Consider the following 20,168-nt stretch of genomic DNA (forward strand, 5'->3'; position numbering starts at 1 on the left):
CCCTATGCTCACGCTCATAAATCCCTTCCGTTTTTTGGATGTGACGTTACATGTTCAACATTTGTCATCCACTTTTGGTGTATTGCCCGACTTTAGTACCCCATATGTCTTATATTACATTACTTTTCTCAGCGTCATTTACGTCGGTTCAGGGTTTTTTAAATCTTTCAAATACCTATTTTTAATTAAATTCCAAACGGCAAGTTCGCTGCATTCTGTACGTACTATGAAGGTGTCTATATTACTCGTAAAGCTGGATAATGGTTACATTTGTTCTCTAAAGTGTATAACACAGCATGCAATGTTAACGCTTGCCGCCGAGGGACGACTTGCAATTAATTACTTGAATAATGATGACAAAAACAGGGGGTTGTAGTTGAATCCAACTTTGTTTATTCTATTTAACACATCTTCCCATTTTCGACACCAAATTGTTTCATCTTCAGGCCCCAAGCGTAACTTGCCATCCACAACCGTTTTCGTGTGCAATGAACAAAATCGTATGCAGCGGGCCAAAATTAACTGGATTCCGTGCCTTCCATGGCAATAACAAGACCAGCATGGTCAGACGACCAAATATTTAGACCATACGAGGTCGACAGGAATGCAGTACGGCAACGACATAGTACCATTGAGCCCTATCGGTAACTCATCCGTGTCGCTAAGTAACCAGCGGCGCCCTATAGCGCATCTTTGGTGTACACAGAGTTCCGCAGACTGCAGTTCACTAACGTGTTAACCGATGCCACTGCCTGGTTATTTATACTTTTTCACGTTATATGACGCACAATTTTACCTGCACAACATATACATTGCTATTTACATATACTTTACGAAAATACCCAGCATATTATTAAGATTTATATACATGCTGTCTAACATGTATCGCATACGTCCTGTCCTATTAGGTAAAGGTGACGTAGAGTAACAGGTATTCTAGGTCATGACACCGTCAACTAAGCAGTAATCGATATCAGTTGGTGGTATCCACGGTTTCTGCTCCGCGCCATCGTCTTCACACGGTAGCACTGGGTATAACATCTTATCTTTAATTTTAACTTTATTTTTATTACATTAGATACTTCGTTCTGTTCTGTTGTACTCTAAATTGCAGAGTACGGTGCGAAGACGATGCACATCGGGTAGAAACCGGTCATCACTTACGAATATAGGTGTTTTTATCCGATCACGATTGTTCTACGAGTATATAATATTTTGTTGCTGTTCATTGTGATCGTTGCTACGCCCAATGTGTTTATAAAGGTTATTCTCTATTCTCTATCTTTGTCGGCTATGTCGTTTCCCTCTATCCTGGCACCCATCTAAGATCACATGCTTGCAACAGTATTGGAGTCGCTATAGGGAATCATGGATGAGCTGAATCAACTGGTCTATGAACTACATTTGTTGGATCGCTTGCAGCCCACTGAGTGAGCCATGACAGACAAAAAACCTTGTTCTGTGATGCCTGTGAGAAGCACCTCTGTCGGTGTTCATGTATACGCAGGTCAATATGCGATAGGGTACTTGACTGTCAAACGTGGAATGTAATCGTCAAGACTTGCAGCCTTGAAAACCGGGAGTGTTCACAGCATACCTGTCCTGAGGATGTAGCAAACAGGCCAAGATTCCATCACCGAAAATGTAGAACTAAACGTCCTGGTTCATGTTTATACACTCCTGGAAATTGAAATAAGAACACCGTGAATTCATTGTCCCAGGAAGGGGAAACTTTATTGACACATTCCTGGGGTCAGATACATCACATGATCACACTGACAGAACCACAGGCACATAGACACAGGCAACAGAGCATGCACAATGTCGGCACTAGTACAGTGTATATCCACCTTTCGCAGCAATGCAGACTGCTATTCTCCCATGGAGACGATCGTAGAGATGCTGGATGTAGTCCTGTGGAACGGCTTGCCATGCCATTTCCACCTGGCGCCTCAGTTGGACCAGCGTTCGTGCTGGACGTGCAGACCGCTTGAGACGACGCTTCATCCAGTCCCAAACATGCTCAATGGGGGACAGATCCGGAGATCTTGCTGGCCAGGGTAGTTGACTTACACCTTCTAGAGCACGTTGGGTGGCACGGGATACATGCGGACGTGCATTGTCCTGTTGGAACAGCAAGTTCCCTTGACGGTCTAGGAATGGTAGAACGATGGGTTCGATGACGGTTTGGATGTACCGTGCACTATTCAGTGTCCCCTCGACGATCACCAGTGGTGTACGGCCAGTGTAGGAGATCGCTCCCCACACCATGATGCCGGGTGTTGGCCCTGTGTGCCTCGGTCGTATGCAGTCCTGATTGTGGCGCTCACCTGCACGGCGCCAAACACGCATACGACCATCATTGGCACCAAGGCAGAAGCGACTCTCATCGCTGAAGACGACACGTCTCCATTCGTCCCTCCATTCACGTCTGTCGCGACACCACTGGAGGCGGGCTGCACGATGTTGGGGCGTGAGCGGAAGACGGCCTAACGGTGTGCGGGACCGTAGCCCAGCTTCATGGAGACGGTTGCGAATGGTCCTCGCCGATACCCCAGGAGCAACAGTGTCCCTAATTTGCTGGGAAGTGGCGGTGCGGTCCCCTACGGCACTGCGTAGGATCCTACGGTCTTGGCGTGCATCCGTGCGTCGCTGCGGTCCGGTCCCAGGTCGACGGGCACGTGCACCTTCCGCCGACCACTGGCGACAACATCGATGTACTGTGGAGACCTCACGCCCCACGTGTTGAGCAATTCGGCGGTACGTCCACCCGGCCTCCCGCATGCCCACTATACGCCCTCGCTCAAAGTCCGTCAACTGCACATACGGTTCACGTCCACGCTGTCGCGGCATGCTACCAGTGTTAAAGACTGCGATGGAGCTCCGTATGCCACGGCAAACTGGCTGACACTGACGGCGGCGGTGCACAAATGCTGCGCAGCTAGCGCCATTCGACGGCCAACACCGCGGTTCCTGGTGTGTCCGCTGTGCCGTGCGTGTGATCATTGCTTGTACAGCCCTCTCGCAGTGTCCGGAGCAAGTATGGTGGGTCTAACACACCGGTGTCAATGTGTTCTTTTTTCCATTTCCAGGAGTGTAGTAACCTCAATGAGCATGGCCAAGTTGCGGTCCGAATAACATCAATTTTTCTCAAAATTTCGAATATCTTGTACCATTTTACATTTTCTACCGCTTTTTCCTCATCGAAAAATCCTATGAACGTGTCTTGATTTTATTTCAGTCTTACTTCAGTTATCAACCGCAGCGTCAAAAATGCCTCTCTGGTGCCTATACCCTTCCTAAAGTCAAACTGATCGTAATCTAACGCATCCTCAGTTTTCTTTTCCATTCTTCTCTGTATTATTCTTGACAGGAACTTGGATGCATGACCTGTTAAACTTATTGTACAATAATTCTCGCATGTGTCGGTTCTTGCTATATTCGGCATTGTATGTATGATGTTTTTCCAAAATTCTGATGGTATATTGCCAGTCCCATAGTTTCTACAACCCAATGTGAACAGCCGTCTTGTTACGATTTCACCGAATCATTTTAGAAACTCCGATGGAATGTTATCGATTCCTTCTGCCTTATTTGATTTTAAGTCTGCCAAAGCTACTAAATTCTGATACTGGAGCCACTATCTCTTTCCTATCCATTCCTGTCTCTTCTTCTATCACGTCATCAGAGAAGCCGCCCCTCCCCCTCACAGAGGCCTTCGATGTACTGTTTCCACTTATCCGATCTCTCGTTTGCATTCAACAGTGGAATTCCTATTGCACTCTTAACGCTACCACCCTTGCTTTTCATTTCACCGAAGGCAGTTTTAACTTTTCTATAAGCTGAGTTAGTCCTTCCGACAATCATTTCTTTTTCGATTTCTTGACATTTTTCATGCAGCCATTGCGCCTAAGGTTCCCGCACTTCCTGTTTATTTCGTTTCTAAGTGACTTGAATTTCTGTATACCTGTCTTTCCCCGAACACTTTTGTACTTCCTTCTTTCATCGATCAATTGAAGTATTTCTTCTCTTGTCCTTGGTTTCTTTGCAGTTACCTTCCTTATATCAACGTTTTTCTTTCCAACTTCAGTGACTGTCCTTTTTCGAGATGTTCGTTCCTCTTAAACTGAACTGCCAACTGACTTATTCCGTGCCGCAGCATCTGTAGCCTTGGAGAACTTCAAACGTATCTCTACATTCCTTAGTACTTCCGTATCTCACTTCTTTGAGCAATGATTCTACCTAACTAGTCTCTTAAACTTCAGTCTACTCTTTATCACTACTAAATTGTGATCTGTGTCTATATCTCCTCCTGCGTACGCCTCACAATCCAGTATTTGATTTCGGATGCCTAACCATGATGTAATCTACGTGAGCCTTTTCCAAGTGCGTCTCTCCCTCTTGTGACTCTTGCACAGAACATTCGCTATTACCATCTGAAATTTACTGCATAACTCAATTAGTCTTCTTTCTCTCTCATTTCTACTATGAAACCCATTTCCTCCCATAACCTTTCTTGTACTTCTTCCCCTACAACAGCAATCCAGTCCCCCGTGAGTATTACATTTTCATTTCCGTTTACGTAATGTATTACCTCTTCAGTATCGTGATATACTTTATCCCTTCATCCTCTGCTTCCGACGCTGGTATGTATATCTGAACTATCGTTCTCAGTGTTGGTTTGTTGTCGATTCTGATGTGGACAACTCTATGACTGAATTTTTTATTGTAACTCACTCTCTGTCCTCCCTTCCTACTCATAACGAATCCTACTCCCTTTAAACTACTTTCTGCTGCTGTTGATATTACGCTACACTCGTTTGACCAGAAATCCTTGTCTTCTTTCCATTTCACTTGACTGTAGTGGGCATAGTGGATGAGTGTTGTAAAGCCGAAACTGTTCATCGGTTTTAATGAAGAAGCATGTCACCAAGACATTCACTTTTCCAATTAAATCCCAAGTCATCTAACACGGTGTTTTTCCCACGCCTATTTCGTGGAAACACCATGAAGGCAACGTTAGAGAGATTCAATATCACGTGGAAGTTTGTCAGCAACTATCCTTCCGGCACAGCATCGCCATTGGATCCTGAAGCGTGGAGAAGTGACAGTAGAGATGGAAACATCAGGGTTTAATTTCCCGTCGATAAAGAGGTCAGAAGGTCGGATTGTATCAAAAATTGGGCAGGAAGTCGGCCGTGCCCTTTCAAAGCAACCATCCCGGCATTTACCTGGAATGATGTAAGGAAATCTCGGGATATCTAAATTTGGATCGCCGTACGCGGATTTGAAACGTCGTCCACCCAAATGCGGATAGTGGTACACAGCCAGCACACACCACAAGGTGGACTGCAGGGTATAGATGGGGCTGGAAGTAGCATTTATATTCTGTGAGTATAGCCATATTTACACTACTGGCCATTGAAATTGCTACACCTCGCAGATGACGTGCTACAGACGCGAAATTTAACCGGCAGGAAGAAGATGCTATCACATGCAAATGATTAACTTTTCAGAGCATTCACACAATGTTGGTAGCGTTGGCGACACCTACAACGTGCTGACATGAGGAACGTTTCAAACCGATTACTCATACACAAACAGCAGTTGACAGGCGTTGCCTGGTGAAACATTTTTGTGATGCCTCGTGTAAGGAGCAGCATGGGCTATCAGCTCGGAGACCATAGCTGTGGTTACCTTTGACGCTGCATCACAGGCAGGAGCGCCTGCGATGGTGTACTCAACGACGAACCTGGGTGCACGAATGGCAAAACGTCATTTTTTCGGATGAAACCAGGTTCTGTTTACAGCATCATGATGCTCGCATTCGTGTTTGCCGACATCGCGGTGAACATACATTGAAGGCGTGTATTCGTCATCGCCATACTGGCGTATCACCCGGCGTGATGGTATGGGGTGGCATTGGTTATACGTCTCGGTCACCTCCTGTTCGCATTGCGGCACTTTGAACAGTGTACGTTACATTTCAGATGTGTTACGATCCGTGCCTGTACCCTTGATTCGATCACTGCGAAACCCTACATTTCAGCAGGATAATGCACGACCGCATGTTTCAGGTCCTGTAAGGGCCTTTCTGGATACAGAAAATGTTCGACTGCTGCCCTGGCCAGCACATTCTCCAGATCTCTCACCAATTGAAAACGTTTGGTCAATGGTGGCCGAGCAACTGGCTCGTCACAATACGCAGGTCACTACTCTTGATGAACTGTGGTATCGTGTTGAAGTTGCATGGGCAGCTGTACCTGTACACGACATCCAAGCTCTGTTTGATTCATTGCCCAGGCGTACCAAGGCCGTTATTACGGCCAGAGGTGGTTTTTCTGGGTACTGATTTCTCAGGATCTATGCACCCAAATTGCGTGAAAATGTAATCATATGTGAGTTCTAGTATAATATATCTGTCCAATGAATACCCGTTTATCATCTGCGTTTCTTCTTGGTGTAGCAATGTTAATGGACAGTAGTGTACTTTGCGCAATACAGCGATAACACGAGCAACAAAAGGAAACATTTTGATTTCATCAGTCAACTGTATTGATTATGTTTGACATTAAGGCTTTGTTGGTAAAAGACTTATTTCTACAGTTTTACCGTCTTCCAGGACAGTAGTATAATTCCACAAACTGTTTAAAGCTGCATGTGATGACGGTAGTGCGAGTGTCGCCGGCTCACCGATGGAGATGTCCGGGACGTCGGCGACCATGTCGCGGCTGGAGCGCGGGCCGAAGCCGAGCGGCAGACCGCCGCCCACGCCGGGGCCGCCGTCGTTCTGCACGAGGTCCGGCCGCTGCGGCAGGTCGCTGCCCGAGAAGTCCACCTCCACGTAGGCCGAGGCGGCCGCCAGCGCCGGCGCCGGCGCCGCCCCCGCGCCGCCCGCGGCCGCCCTCCCACGCGTCACGGCGCCCCCGCCTCCGCCGCCCCCGCGGCAGGCGTCAGCCGGCAGCAGCGCGACGCGCAGCAGGTCTCCGCGGCCCTCCCCCACAGCGATGACGCGGGGGTGCGGCGACGTCACCATGGGCGCGAACGCCACCACCTCGGGGTCGAGGCTCTCCACCAGCAGGTGGTAGTCCGACACGGCCACCTCGCGCAGCGGCGTCCGCGTCCCGTCGGAGAACTCTATGTCTATGTCGAGCAGGCCCTCCTGCAACACGAACGACCGTCGCTCATCTCTCTCATCTGACAAAACACTGTCTCACGGTCATCCTCACGGGGAACATACAGGAAATACCTTCATTGCGGCATTACCATTACACACGGCCTGTATCAACATGTTTTTTCTAACTTGCCGGAAGAGTTTTCATACGACTCGGATTTGATTCGGGAAGTGGTATTCGTACACTAAGTGAAGATAGGATGTAAGATTTTAATGACCCGTCGACGACGAGGTCATTAGAGGTATTCGGATCGGAGATGATTTGAGAAAGAATTCGCTCATGTCATTTTTAAAGCAATTGTCATTATATTGTCTTCGGCGAGTTGAGAAAATATCGGAAAAGTTGAATGGTCTGATCGGGATTTTAATCTATGACCCCCTCAGAGTAAACATCCAGTGTCTTATCACTTCGCCACCTCACTCATTACATTAGGTAAGCTATATATGGCCGACGTAGTCGAACGGTAATGTTCTGTGAATGAGGCGAGCGAAAGGCATTTATGTGGATTTTCAACGATAGATACGGAGGTCGGCGTATCGGGATCTTTTTCTCTTTTTTTTTTTCAATATAGCCTTTAGCGCTTGGGGTATTACCTCAAGATAAATGTGATTTGATAATGGAGCGGGGTTTCGTGTGTTTTTCTCGAAAGGTAAATAGACACTTTCAAGAATACAAAAAATAAAACGTAAATAATAGTACGATAAATGCCGAAATGCTGCTAGCAGGCAGCATGAATGCAGCGTAACAAGGTGCCGAACGAATGGGAGTATTTGTTCCTGATGGAATATCCAGTCGGAACACTGAAAATCAAGAATCATTTTGAAGGGCTGAGTCGGCTTTGTGACGTTTTGCAAGGTGCACAATGTGCTGTGTAGATTGAGCTGGTTGCTTAATAGTGAAAGAAAAACCGTCTGGGTTACTAATGTGTCTTCGAATTAAATATTTCGAGCCTTGCCACAGGTCATCTTCAACTCCAGATCTAATTATTTTGAATCGTATTTTGTCATCGGGATGAAACTTTGGCAATATCGAACGATGATTCGCTGCAACTACATTCGAATTTGAAGAAGACCTGTGACATATAATGGCACCGGTGATCCTAAGGAAAATAAAAAGTTATCCAGATGGTGTTTGTCGTCAATCATTATAGTAAAACTCTTTGTGTCGTCAGTTATGTTATGTAAGATGAATGTTACGTAGGGTACACAAAATTACGTGTGACGTGAGCAAAGTTCTCACGAACCGACGTCACATATGTTTTCATCTTACAGGTTTTTACCAGAGCATCGGGTTTTCGAAGGCAACAGTGTAGTGTTGAATCCCACACAGGAGCCATTATTTGGCAATAGTCCAGCGTTACTTTTTGTATCTAAAGCTACCTGAAGGAGTCATTGATCGCAGAAATGGACTTGGCAAGGCTAGTTAGAATTCAAATACACTCTGTTGTATTTGGGGTAAACTAAGTGTTTGATTGTGTGTGACTATTCGGCTCTCGTTGTTTTGTTACCTTATCCCAAGACTGTACTCATATTTGCTGACGTTGTAGCAAGAAAACAAAATGAGAGTTAAGTGGAGACCGAGGTGCACTGCCTGCGGTACGGAGGCCGAATCAGAAGTGAAAGTGAGTCCAATCAGATTGCCACAGGGCTCAAATCAATGTAAGAGTAGTGACTGGCAGGTAAAAGTGAAGCTGGCCACCTCTATCGAAACTATTTCGTGAGTATACGAGCACAAGAAGCTGGAGCGGATGTAGATGATTAACGTTTTCTTCACAAGTCGAGGAGTAGTCAAATAGCCTGTACCACGTGGCTGGCTTAGTCAGACGTTTGTTCTCGGATTTGAGGGAACTGAAGACAAGAAGGAACATTATAACAGCAGTACGGGTTGTAAAATAGGTCACCAATAGTAATACATCCCTTCATCTCGTCTGCGGATGGATCGTGCCATCCCGCAAAATCTCACTTCAGACCACTACTAGAATCAGAGCACTCCCGGCCCGCAGGAAAGCATAAGCGACGTAATACTTTCAGCATTACATAGGAAACTTTTACTGGAAAAACAAGATCAGTTTTCTGACTGATACATGTACAAAACAGTCTCTGTAAGCGTTGTTAGCCTCGCTTTCAGCCACGAGACAAGGTTGAACTTGCCAGTGTCCCAAACCAACTTTAAGTCCACTAAAAGATTCCTATATCCGAGCAACTGATCACCTCTAAATGAAAATAACCCTTCCAGTTGGATCCAAAAAACTGCAACCAAAATCTCCACAAATACAAACGAGATTATAAATCAAAGTCAATAAGTTAACATCTTAAGAAACTCACATATGAAGTTTCCAAAAAAAGAACATAAGGGTTTAACGTCCCGTCGACAACGAAGTCATTAGAGACGGAGCACAAGCTCGGCTTGATGAAGGATAGTGAAGGAAACGACCGCGCCCTTTTAACGAAATTGTCCAAGAATTTGTCTTAAGCGAGAGAGCGAAACCACGAAAGATCTAAATCTGGATAACGAAACAGGGATTTGAACCATCGTCCTCGTGAATGGGAGTACAGTGTGCTTACCACTGCGCCTCCTCTTTCGGTTCAGATTTCACGGAAATAAGTGGAATATGTTGCTTTCAATTAGACGTTGCTGAGTCCATCTCTAACTGACCATCACCTCCACTTAGCCAGTGGATCTCCGGTTCGACACGAAGACCTCTACCGAGCAGTTACAAGCGCAATAAACCGCAGCACTGATCTATACAAAACTGGAAAATTATTAATCATAATTTTGCTCTCGGGCACAGGAATGCTCTTCCGAATTATCTTAAGCTTGGGAAAAAATAACTTATCTTAAGTGCTGCTCTCTGACCGGTCTTTATGCAAGCTACTCCTTAACAGGTGCTGCAAAGCACTTTCCGTCATGGGGGAGTCCTTAAAGACAAACTCGTCACTGAGCGAGGTGGCGCAGCGGTTAGCACACTGGACTCGCATTCGGGAGGACGATGGTTCAATCCCGCGTCCAGCTACCCTGATTCAGGTTTTCCGTGATTTCCCTAAATCGTTCCAGGCTAATGCCGAGATGGTTCCTTTGCAAGGGCACGGCCGACTTCCTTCCCCGTCCTTCCCTAATTCGATGAGACCGATGGTCACCTCCCCCAAAAACAACAGCAGCAAACTCGTCAGTTCCACACAGGGAAGAACCTGCCTCCCCTGGATGTGATACGTCGAGTATTAATGTTCAGATCATTATCTGACGTCTCAATGATCAGACCTGGAGTCATGAAACGCTCTACTGTGTAACATTGCTGTCAAGTACTTTGAGCGCCAAACGCTACATAAAAACTAAGCTATGGCACATAAACTGCAAACGCAAAGTGTGATGCTGCCAAAATTACTTTTAGTATTTTAACCATCGTCAGCAACTGTAATTGTATATAACGAAATAATAAAGAACCAGCTGCGTAAAAAAAGTTTAGTTTCTTTACCAGTTTGAGCACTTAGGTCCTTATTCAGGAGGAGTGTCACCCATAAGATGCATACAGCAAAGCTGTTTTCCTGCGGCAGATATCATGGACAGCGTAGGTTTAGCGACTCCCACCAGGCTGCTTTAGTTACGAAAATGGAGACAGAACCGGGCGCATAGCTGGGAAGCCTCTTAATGCAGATTATCACCATCCACACAAAACCACCTTTTTCTCACTCCAATGGCAGTTATCGCCGCTTGCGGTGGAGTCACTAAACCTACGATGTTCATGGGATATGTCGCAGGACCACGGCATTTTGCTGTATGCACCTTGTTGGTGACACTCGAAAATAATGCGATAGAAGAAGGGCACTAAGTGCCCAAAATTGTTAAAGAGAATTACTTTTATCGAAGTTGCCAAAATAGCAGAGGACTATAACGTGCCGGCCGGTGTGGCCGTGCGGTTCTAGGCGCTTCAGTCTGGAACCGCGTGACCGCTACGGTCGCAGGTTCGAATTCTGACTCGGGCATGGATGTGGATGATGTCCTCAGGTTATTTAGGTTTAAGTAGTTCTAGGGGACTGATGACCACAGATGTTAAGTCCCATAGTGCTCAGAGCCACTTGAACCATTTGATTTAACTATAACGTGGTAGCAAAAGCAATGTCCTCTGAAAGCACTTATTTGCGTTATTAATACCTCACTACGTTTCAGTTTAATATTGAATCCCATATACTGAATGCTAAATGTCATTGCCCTTGTTAACAAATTTAACCACTGTTGGATTCATGTATCATACCAGAGGAAACAGTGTCACTTTAACTAGAAGATTTTATAAATTATTTATTTGTTTAATCATTAAAAGTACTCGATGAACGTGGTGCGACATCTCTTAACACGAGGCACAATGTGAGGCAGTTTAGAATGGCGTATAACCAGCGACGGGGCAGCTTTTAGGGCGCTCTCGTGGAGAAATACATCCATCGAGATGAACGCACTACATAGAAACTGTGATGGGAGACAGCGATTAAAATAATGGACTCAACCAAAACACGGAGACCAGCGGTTGGCATGTGCGTGCCTTTAAAATATGTTTAACGGCGTATTTCTCTAAGAATTACAGATACAGACATTCTCTCGCCTTTACCACCAGTTGAAACAGAGAATTAAGAGCCAGCCAAGAAAAGAGTGAACTAAAAGAACTATGCCGCTAAATAAAGGACAAGGCAAGTCAGTAAATAAGTACGCGTGCCACCCTGGTCAGCTGCGAGCCAGTGGCTGCATAGGGAAATCACTGTACCACCATTGCTCTGTGGCAGCACTGCGCTGATTGTCAAGATGCAGTTAGCGTCTCTGCATCGCTATACTGACATTCGTGGTTTATACTCCTTCTATGAAATGCATTTAGGTAAGCTGAACCTGAGCTACTTTCACATCTAGCTACTTCAGGTCAGCTGAGAGATATTGTGAAACGCAACTAGCTACGATCAATAAACCCAGTAATTACTAATCCGTAATTACGGAAGGGTTGAAACAGTGTAGCAATTTTGTGCTGACTCCACATTCCGCGTAACAGCAGCAGCATAAAATCGGTTACGTTTCACCTATAGGAATTGAGTTTGAAGACGCCATACTCACTCTGATATTTTCCATCGCCACAATGACATTATTTGTAGCGTATGAGAAAGAAAATTTTAATCACGTGTGGTTGACTCCTGTGGCTTGCTTGCTATCGGATCAGGTGAAATATAGAGGAAAAATTGTCAAGACATAATTGTAAAAATTAAAATAAGTAAGTTCTTGGAAATAGCATTAAAATAATTTTATGCGTGAAACACCACCGTTCTTTCTTCGTTGAAATTCTTTTCAGTTTATTCTGCTAAAAGGAAGCGCACAAGCAAGATATCCCTGCATCGGCGTCAGAACAGGTAGTTGGAATGGAGCGGCGATCAACTGCTATTCAGGCAGCGTTTCTGCTCAAGATGCCCGCATACTGATATTTGGGACTGATGTGCTCCTCCCAACCAGTGCAATGAGTTACCAGTGCGATGATGCAAATTTAGTGAACGCCACCCTCGAATGTGATTAGACTCAGAAACACTACCAGGTAATCCCATCTTACAAGCAACTGGTTGTTAGTTTCATGTGCCATGAATCATTTTGCATGATGTGGGAAGAGTCAGCATACATTCACATTGCAAATTAATTTGCAAATATGGCTACATTCTGAACAACTATAACTTTTATTCTTTTCAATATACAGATATGTGTTAGTAATTCCGGCCTACTGCCTTTTACACATTATAATAATCGAAATTCTTCTATGGGATAGAAGGAGTTGTCAAGGAGAATTTATTTTTGTTCGTTTTCAAATTTTACTTTCCTGTCAAATATTTTACAGCACTGGGTAAGTGATCAAAAACTTTTGTTGCAGCATTGTGCACCCCTTTTTGTGCTAAGACAACCTTAACGTGAGGTAATGAATGCCATTTTTCCTTCTGATATTGTAATTATATACATCATCGTTCCTTTTGTACTGTAGTGGGTTATTTATAAAAGCTCCATGATGGAATAAATATACTATGAAGCAGTAATCGGAACGCCCGATTCCTTAAACAGACGTCTACAAGACGATCGTTTTCGAGCAACGAAGACTTTCTTTCCTAGAGATGAGTTACCCCATATCGTTATTCCATACTACATCACTGAATGAAAATGCTGATTTGTCTTTCCCCAGTATTTGCAATGATTCTACGTCAAATGTGGCTGAACTAAGTTGTTTTAGGAGTTCAAAATGTGCTTTTTCCAACATAAATTCTCATCATTATGGACATCTAAGAATTTTGAAGTGTCTAACCTGCTTATTATTTCCTACCATGTGTTACACTTATAAATGGTGAAGAACCCCTAGATGTTCAGGGCAGAATATTTCGAGTCTTCTTAAAACTGAAGGTGGGACCATTCACCGAAAACCTGTGAATGATACTTTTAAGAACTTTGTTTCCCATTTCTTCTGTTTCTGTATGTATGGTTGGACTGATTACAATACTAGTGTCATCTGCAAAAATAACTTATTCTGCTTGTTGTTCAGTGGGCGGAAGATCATTTACATACAGGGTGATGCACAAGGATATGCAAAGATTTTTATATGTTATTCTACAACTAAAACTAAAGAAAAATGTTCATATAAACATAGATCCGCGAATTTTTAGTTACCGAGTTACGGCTAATAAGACTTTGCCTGAAATTAAGCAGCATCGCTAATATGGAGCCATTGCAAAACTGCATGAGGTTAAAGTAAAGCACAATTTCTATTTATTTTGTTGTTATTGTTGGTAATATAATAAAACATGTCCCAGAGTGTATCTGCAGTAGTTTTCCAGAACGTCCAGAGAAGCAAAGAAGTAATTTCTTAAAATTTTTAATTTATTAACTACTTGGCCCAGTTTGTTTTTTTTTAATTCCAGACAATTGCACACAGTTTTCAACAGAAGTTGTAGAAAATTCCTCTCTCGTAAATTTGAAAGGCATCTCTATTTCATAACTAATCTTCGAACTACATCAGTTACCATGTGGTTTCATTTAAATACACTATTTTTAAAATGGTCTTTCACTGAACAATACAGAAAAGTAACTCACTAACGTTTGCCAACAATGACATAAACGTTTCGACATTCTTAATGGAAAGTAAACAAATTTACTTGTATATAATCTTTGCTTCTCTGGATGTTCTGGAAAACTATTTCAGATACACGTCTGGGACATAATTTATTAGATTCACCAGACAAATAACAACAAAATAAATCGAAATCGTGCTTTACTTTAACCTCGTAGAGTTTTCCGATGGTTTCATATTAGTGACGTTGCTAAATAATAGGTAAAATCTATTATTAGCAGTAACTCTGTAACTAAACATTTTCGGGCTTATGTTTATATGATTTTTTTTCTTTAGTTTTACTTGTAGAATAACATATTAAAATATTTGCATATCTTCGAGAATTACACTGTATATGAGGAACAACAGTGGACTTAAGATTGAACCTTGGGGAACCCCATACATGATTCCCCCCCTGGTCAGAATTATGTTCCCGGACTATATTGGTTGTATTACTAAGTATAACTTTCTGTATTTATTTGATTGGAAATGACATTATCCATTGATTAGCTTTACCATCATTCCCAAAAATACCTCAATTTATCTAGAAGAATTCTGTTATTCATAGAGTCAAATTCCTTAGATAGGTCGCAGAAATTACCAGTCGGCGCTAATTTTATTATTTAATGCTTGTAAAACCTGGTGAGTGGGCATGTAAATGATGTTCCCAGGAGAGCAGCACCTCTGAAAGTCGAACCGTGATTTGCTGAGAATATTACAGTTGCTAAGCTGATATTCTATTGTAGAACACATCAGCTTCTCAAAAATCTTTGAAAATGATGTTCTCATTGATGTCAATATAATATAAAAAATGACGTATAATGTATTAAAATATAAAAAAAACATGCGATTTTTATTTGTGGTGGTACGCAGTGGAGCCGCTAATTCTTAAATAGAAATGTATCATAAATAGACATGTACCAGGCAAATTATGACATTTCAGCAATCTCTGAGAATTTCCCTAACGACTGCATTCGTCTGATAAGCGCACAGCTGCAGAGACCTACCTGGTACTGGGCAGTCAGCTTCCTCGTGACGGAGGTCTCAGCGACGTATCCGTTCTCGACGGCGCTGTCGGGCACTATGGAGAGCTGCAGGCCCGACACGACGCGCACCTGCAGGCGCGTGATGGACACCTTGTCGTTGCCCACGCGCACCTCCTTGGCGCCGATCACCCTACCCGTCGGTGACAGCACCTGCCGCAAACGGCACATAACATCCACGTTACAAGCATGTTTGAGTTACGTGACCTGCCGGCCACACCGGGATTCGAAACAAGACAGCAACCATCAGTGGACGCGTCTCTTGCAATAGAACGGGCAGTCTGTAGAACTACATTCCGAACTACATACAGGCTACCCTGCTAACCCTCTAGAACCAGCATTGTTTGGGAAAGAAGCCATAATGGAGAGACTGTCTTTTAATACAGTCGACGTTGTCAATGGAGCATAAACTTGCACTTCAGGCGGAGTCTTCATTATACTGTACATGCATGACAGTTTGCGCTGAAAACAGAGGGGCAGTAGAATATTGAAACTTGAGGCGTGCACAGAAACGTTCGAATGAATGTGCAGCCCCTGGAGGAAGTAGGTATCAAAGATAAAATATCGGCCAATCTACTAACTGTAACGCACTCAGTACAGCAAGTAAACTGCATCAAATAAAATGTTTCAATCATCTATAAATTTCTATTTTTGTAACACCTGATAACACTAGTCACAATAATGTACGGAACAACGAAAGTATTAGACGTTTCTCAAAATGTGTATTGTTATATCATAGAAAAAACACTGGTAAAGAGATGAAGTAGGAGCGCAGTACGTGCAGTGTAGACCTTAAAAGACAACGTAAAAGTAAAACAACGCAGTTGAGGAACTAGTATACAAGAGAAACTCATTCATTCCTACAGGAAAGGGCGCTTTCAATGGAAACACCAGTAACATAGATGTTAGGAATAAACCAAGCAATGTATGTGAAATCCAAATATCAACGTACTTAACTAAGGAGCCATATAGGAAAACTACAGATACTAACAATAACAGGAATAATATTGAACCATACCTGTGTAATTATTTGTTAATGAAAGAGCTAACTGAAAATCTGAGCATTATAATGTAGATGAGTTTTGCTATATGTGCAGCAAAATAATTGATGATCGAAGTAGACAGGATATGAAATGCGGGTTGGCTATAGCAAGGAAAGCATTTCTGTAAAAAGGAATTTTTTGACATCTATCATAAATTCAGGCTTTGGTAATTTTTTCACAAGGTATTTGTCTGTGATATAGTTTTGTACGGAAGTGAAACGATGAGAAGCAGGTAAGACAAGAAGAGAACAGAAGATTTAGAAATGTGGTGTTGCAGTTAATGCCGAAGTTTGGATGGATAGATTCTGTAACTAATGACGAGGTACTGAATAGGACAGATGAGAAAAGAAATTTGTGGCACAACTTTACTAAAAGAAAGACCGGTTGATAAGACACATCATGAGACCTTAGAGAATCAACGATTTAGTATTGCAGGGAAGAGTGGGAAGAAAAACTGTATAGAAGGACCAAGGTATGAATACAGTAAGCAGGTTCATACAGATGTAGGTTGCAATAGTTATTCGAAGATGAAGAAGCCTGCACGGAATATACTAGGGTGTAGAGTAGCATCAAACTAGTCTTCAGACTGAAGAAAACAACAACAGAATGTAAACAACAATAGTAAAACAAATGTTTTTGGTGAACTCTTCTCTGTCAGAGACTTTCTCTGAAAAAATTACATAACTTTTAAACGCACTGCTCGAGAACAACAACGTAAATAAATAAATGGAGATCACTATGGGATATTCCTTGAATACCTACCTAGCTCTTAAGGGTGTGGAGATGGAAAGAAATATATTTCAAATTCCAGTATAATCTATGCATAAAATTACAGGATTTCGAGCTACTGCGTGAACAACCATTTTCATAATAGGGCACTTACGAACATTAGGAGTACAATGCTCTAATAAACAGTAGATTAATGCTAAGGCTGTCAAATTAACTAGCTTTCGACCTTACAAAAATGTAATACAGACATACGGTAATCAAAATACATGGCTGATAGTGTGTTACTGTCAAATAACTGTGCAAGACGTGACACCAAGCACTTATTTAATCTGTAGAGAAATGATAAAATTATCCATTTTATTAAATTGTGCACTGTTGTTATTGTAGCACATGTAAGATGTCGTGCTGCAAAATCTTTGGTAGTGTTGAACATGCCGTTTGACTGGCCGAGTATGTAATCAACAGCCAATCTTTCCGGAACACGTCTAACAACATACACACATCAAAAAACTTTGGATCACCTCGGTTCCGAGAGTTCCGGAACCTGTACAGAAAATTGTAATAGTGATCAACATAAACATCATTTCCGCCCTTTTTATTGCTCATGAAAATCACACATTCCATGTCGTACCACCATACAGCGAGACCTTCAGAGATGGTGGTCCAGATTGCTGTACACCCCGGTACCTCTAATACCCAGTAGCACGTCCTCTTGCATTGCTGCATGCCTATATTCGTCGTGGCATACTATCCACAAGTTCTTCAAGGCGCTGTTGGTCCAGATTGACCCGGTCTTCAACGGCGATTCGGCGTAGATCCCTCAGAGTGGCTGGTGGGTCACGTCATCCATAAACAGCCCTTTTCAATCTATCCGAGGCATGTTGGATAGGGTTCATGTCTGGATAACATGCTGGCCACTCTAGTCAAGCGATGTCGTTATCCTGAAGGAAGTCATTCACAATATATGCACGATGGGAGCGCGAACTGTCGTCCATGAAGACGAATGCCTCGCCAATATGCTGCCGATATGGTTGCTCTATCGGTCGGAGGATGGCATTCACGTATCGTAAAGCCGTTACGGTGCCTTCCATGACTACCAGCGGCGTACATCGGCCCCACATAATGCCACCTCAAAACATCAGGGAACCTCCACCTCGCTGCACTCGCTCAACAGTGTGTCTAACTCATTCAGCCTGACCGGGTTGCCTCCAAACACGTCTCCGACGATTGGTTGAAGGCATATGCGACATTCATCGGTGAACAGAACGTGATGCCAATCCTGATCGGTCCATTCGGCATGTTGTTGGGCCCATCTGTACCACGCTGCATGGTATCGTGGTTGCAAAGATGGACCTCGCCATGGACGTCGGGAGTGAAGTTGCTCATCATGCAGCCTATTGCGCACAGTTTGAGTCGTAACACGACGTCCTGTGGCTGCACGAAAAGCATTATTCAACATTGTGGCGTTGCTGTCAGGGTTCCTCCGAGCCATAATCCGTACGTAGCGGTAATCCACTGCAGTAGTAGCCCCTGAACAGCCTGAGTGTGGCATGTGATCGATATTTTCTGTCTGTATCTCCTCCATCTGCGAACAACATCGCTTTGCTTCACTCCGATGTTTAGAGCCCTTCCTGGCACAAAGTAACAATGCAGATGCGATCGAACCGTGGTATTGACCGTCTAGGCATGGTTGAACTACAGACAACACGAGCCATGTACCTCCTTCCTCGTGGAATGACTGGAACTAATCAGCTGTCGGACTCCCTGTGTCCAGTAGGCGCTTCTCATGCATGATTGTTTACACCTTTGGGCGGGTTTAGTGACATCTCTGTGAACAGTCGAAGGGACTGTGTCTGTGATACAATATCCACAGTTAACGTCTATCTTCAGGTGTTCTGGGAACTGAGGTGATGCAAAACTTTTTTTGATGTGTGTATATAGTGTGAGATACCGAAGTGTGCAGAAAGTGTGCAAAAGAATCAAAAAGGTAGCTAACATTCTTCACGCAAATCGATATTTATGGAGCTTTCGTTGCTCCTGTGTAGCTCACAAACGACAAGCACAATGGTCGCAAAATGTAGTATATGTTTCAAAGTGAACAAACGAGAGAGGTTCGTACGTAGTAGCTTCGGGATCAGTGTACTTCTAGCTATGGTGGCTGGTGGAGCGACTGGGGATTTGTCATCGAACGAATGTGGCACACTTTTCCTTAACCATTCACCGCCTATTGCCAACACGAATCGACAAGCCTTCCAAGAGGCTGCTCGTTCCCACATCCACGCTCGGTTTCTGTTGGACTCACAGGTAGTTACCGAAGGTCATTTATACCAACGGAAACATTCACGTTAGTTTTGGATTAATACAGAGGCCAAACAAAAGTAAATGTCTGCAAATTACTTGCAGTTTCTGCCGAAGATCCTACCGTATGCATCGGTAAATCACCCCGTACACTGACGTGACAGGAGTCACGGGTTATTTCCTGATATCGTGTCGGACCTCCCTTTTCCTGGTGTAGTCCAGAAACTCGACGAGTCGTGGACTCAAGTCTTTGGAAATATTGTGCCATACTGAATGTATAGCTATCTATAATAGCGAAAGTGTTGCCGGTGCAGGATTTTGTACACGAACTGACGTCCCGATTATGTACCGCAAATGTGGGATTCATGTCGGGTGATATGAGTGGCCAAATCAGTCGCTCGGATTGTCTAGAATGTTCTTAAAAACAATCGCGAACAAATGTAGATCGGTGTCATGGCACACAGTCATCCACAAAAACTTTATCATTGTTTAGGAACATGAAGTTCAAATGGCTCTGAGCACTATGGGACTTAACATCTGAGGTCATCAGTCCCCTAGAACTCAGACCTACTTAAACATAACAAACCTAAGGACGTCACACACATCCAGGCCCGAGGCACGATTCGAACCTGCGACCGTAGCAGCAGCGTGGTACCAGACTGAAGCGCCCAGAACCGCTCGGCTTCAACGACCGGTGAACATGAAGTCCATGAATGGCTGCAAGTGATCTTCAGGTAGCCGAAAATAACCATTTCCAGTCAAGGATCGGTTCAGT

At 43.7% G+C, this 20,168-nt stretch overlaps 1 protein-coding gene across 1 annotated transcript in view; it reads right to left on the minus strand.

The window, feature by feature from the left end:
* Nucleotides 1-20,168, minus strand: part of LOC126106857 (transmembrane protein 132E) — a 264,511-nt gene that overhangs the window by 40,376 nt on the left and 203,967 nt on the right. The window contains exons 11-12 of the mRNA XM_049913292.1: nucleotides 15,288-15,476; nucleotides 6,694-7,162 (exon numbers count right to left, since the gene is read on the minus strand). Coding sequence (XP_049769249.1) covers nucleotides 6,694-7,162; nucleotides 15,288-15,476 — 658 coding nt within the window. The remainder of the gene's footprint in view (nucleotides 1-6,693; nucleotides 7,163-15,287; nucleotides 15,477-20,168) is intronic.

Source organism: Schistocerca cancellata, chromosome 1 (assembly GCF_023864275.1).
Source record: "Schistocerca cancellata isolate TAMUIC-IGC-003103 chromosome 1, iqSchCanc2.1, whole genome shotgun sequence".
Taxonomy (NCBI): Eukaryota; Metazoa; Arthropoda; class Insecta; order Orthoptera; family Acrididae; genus Schistocerca; species Schistocerca cancellata.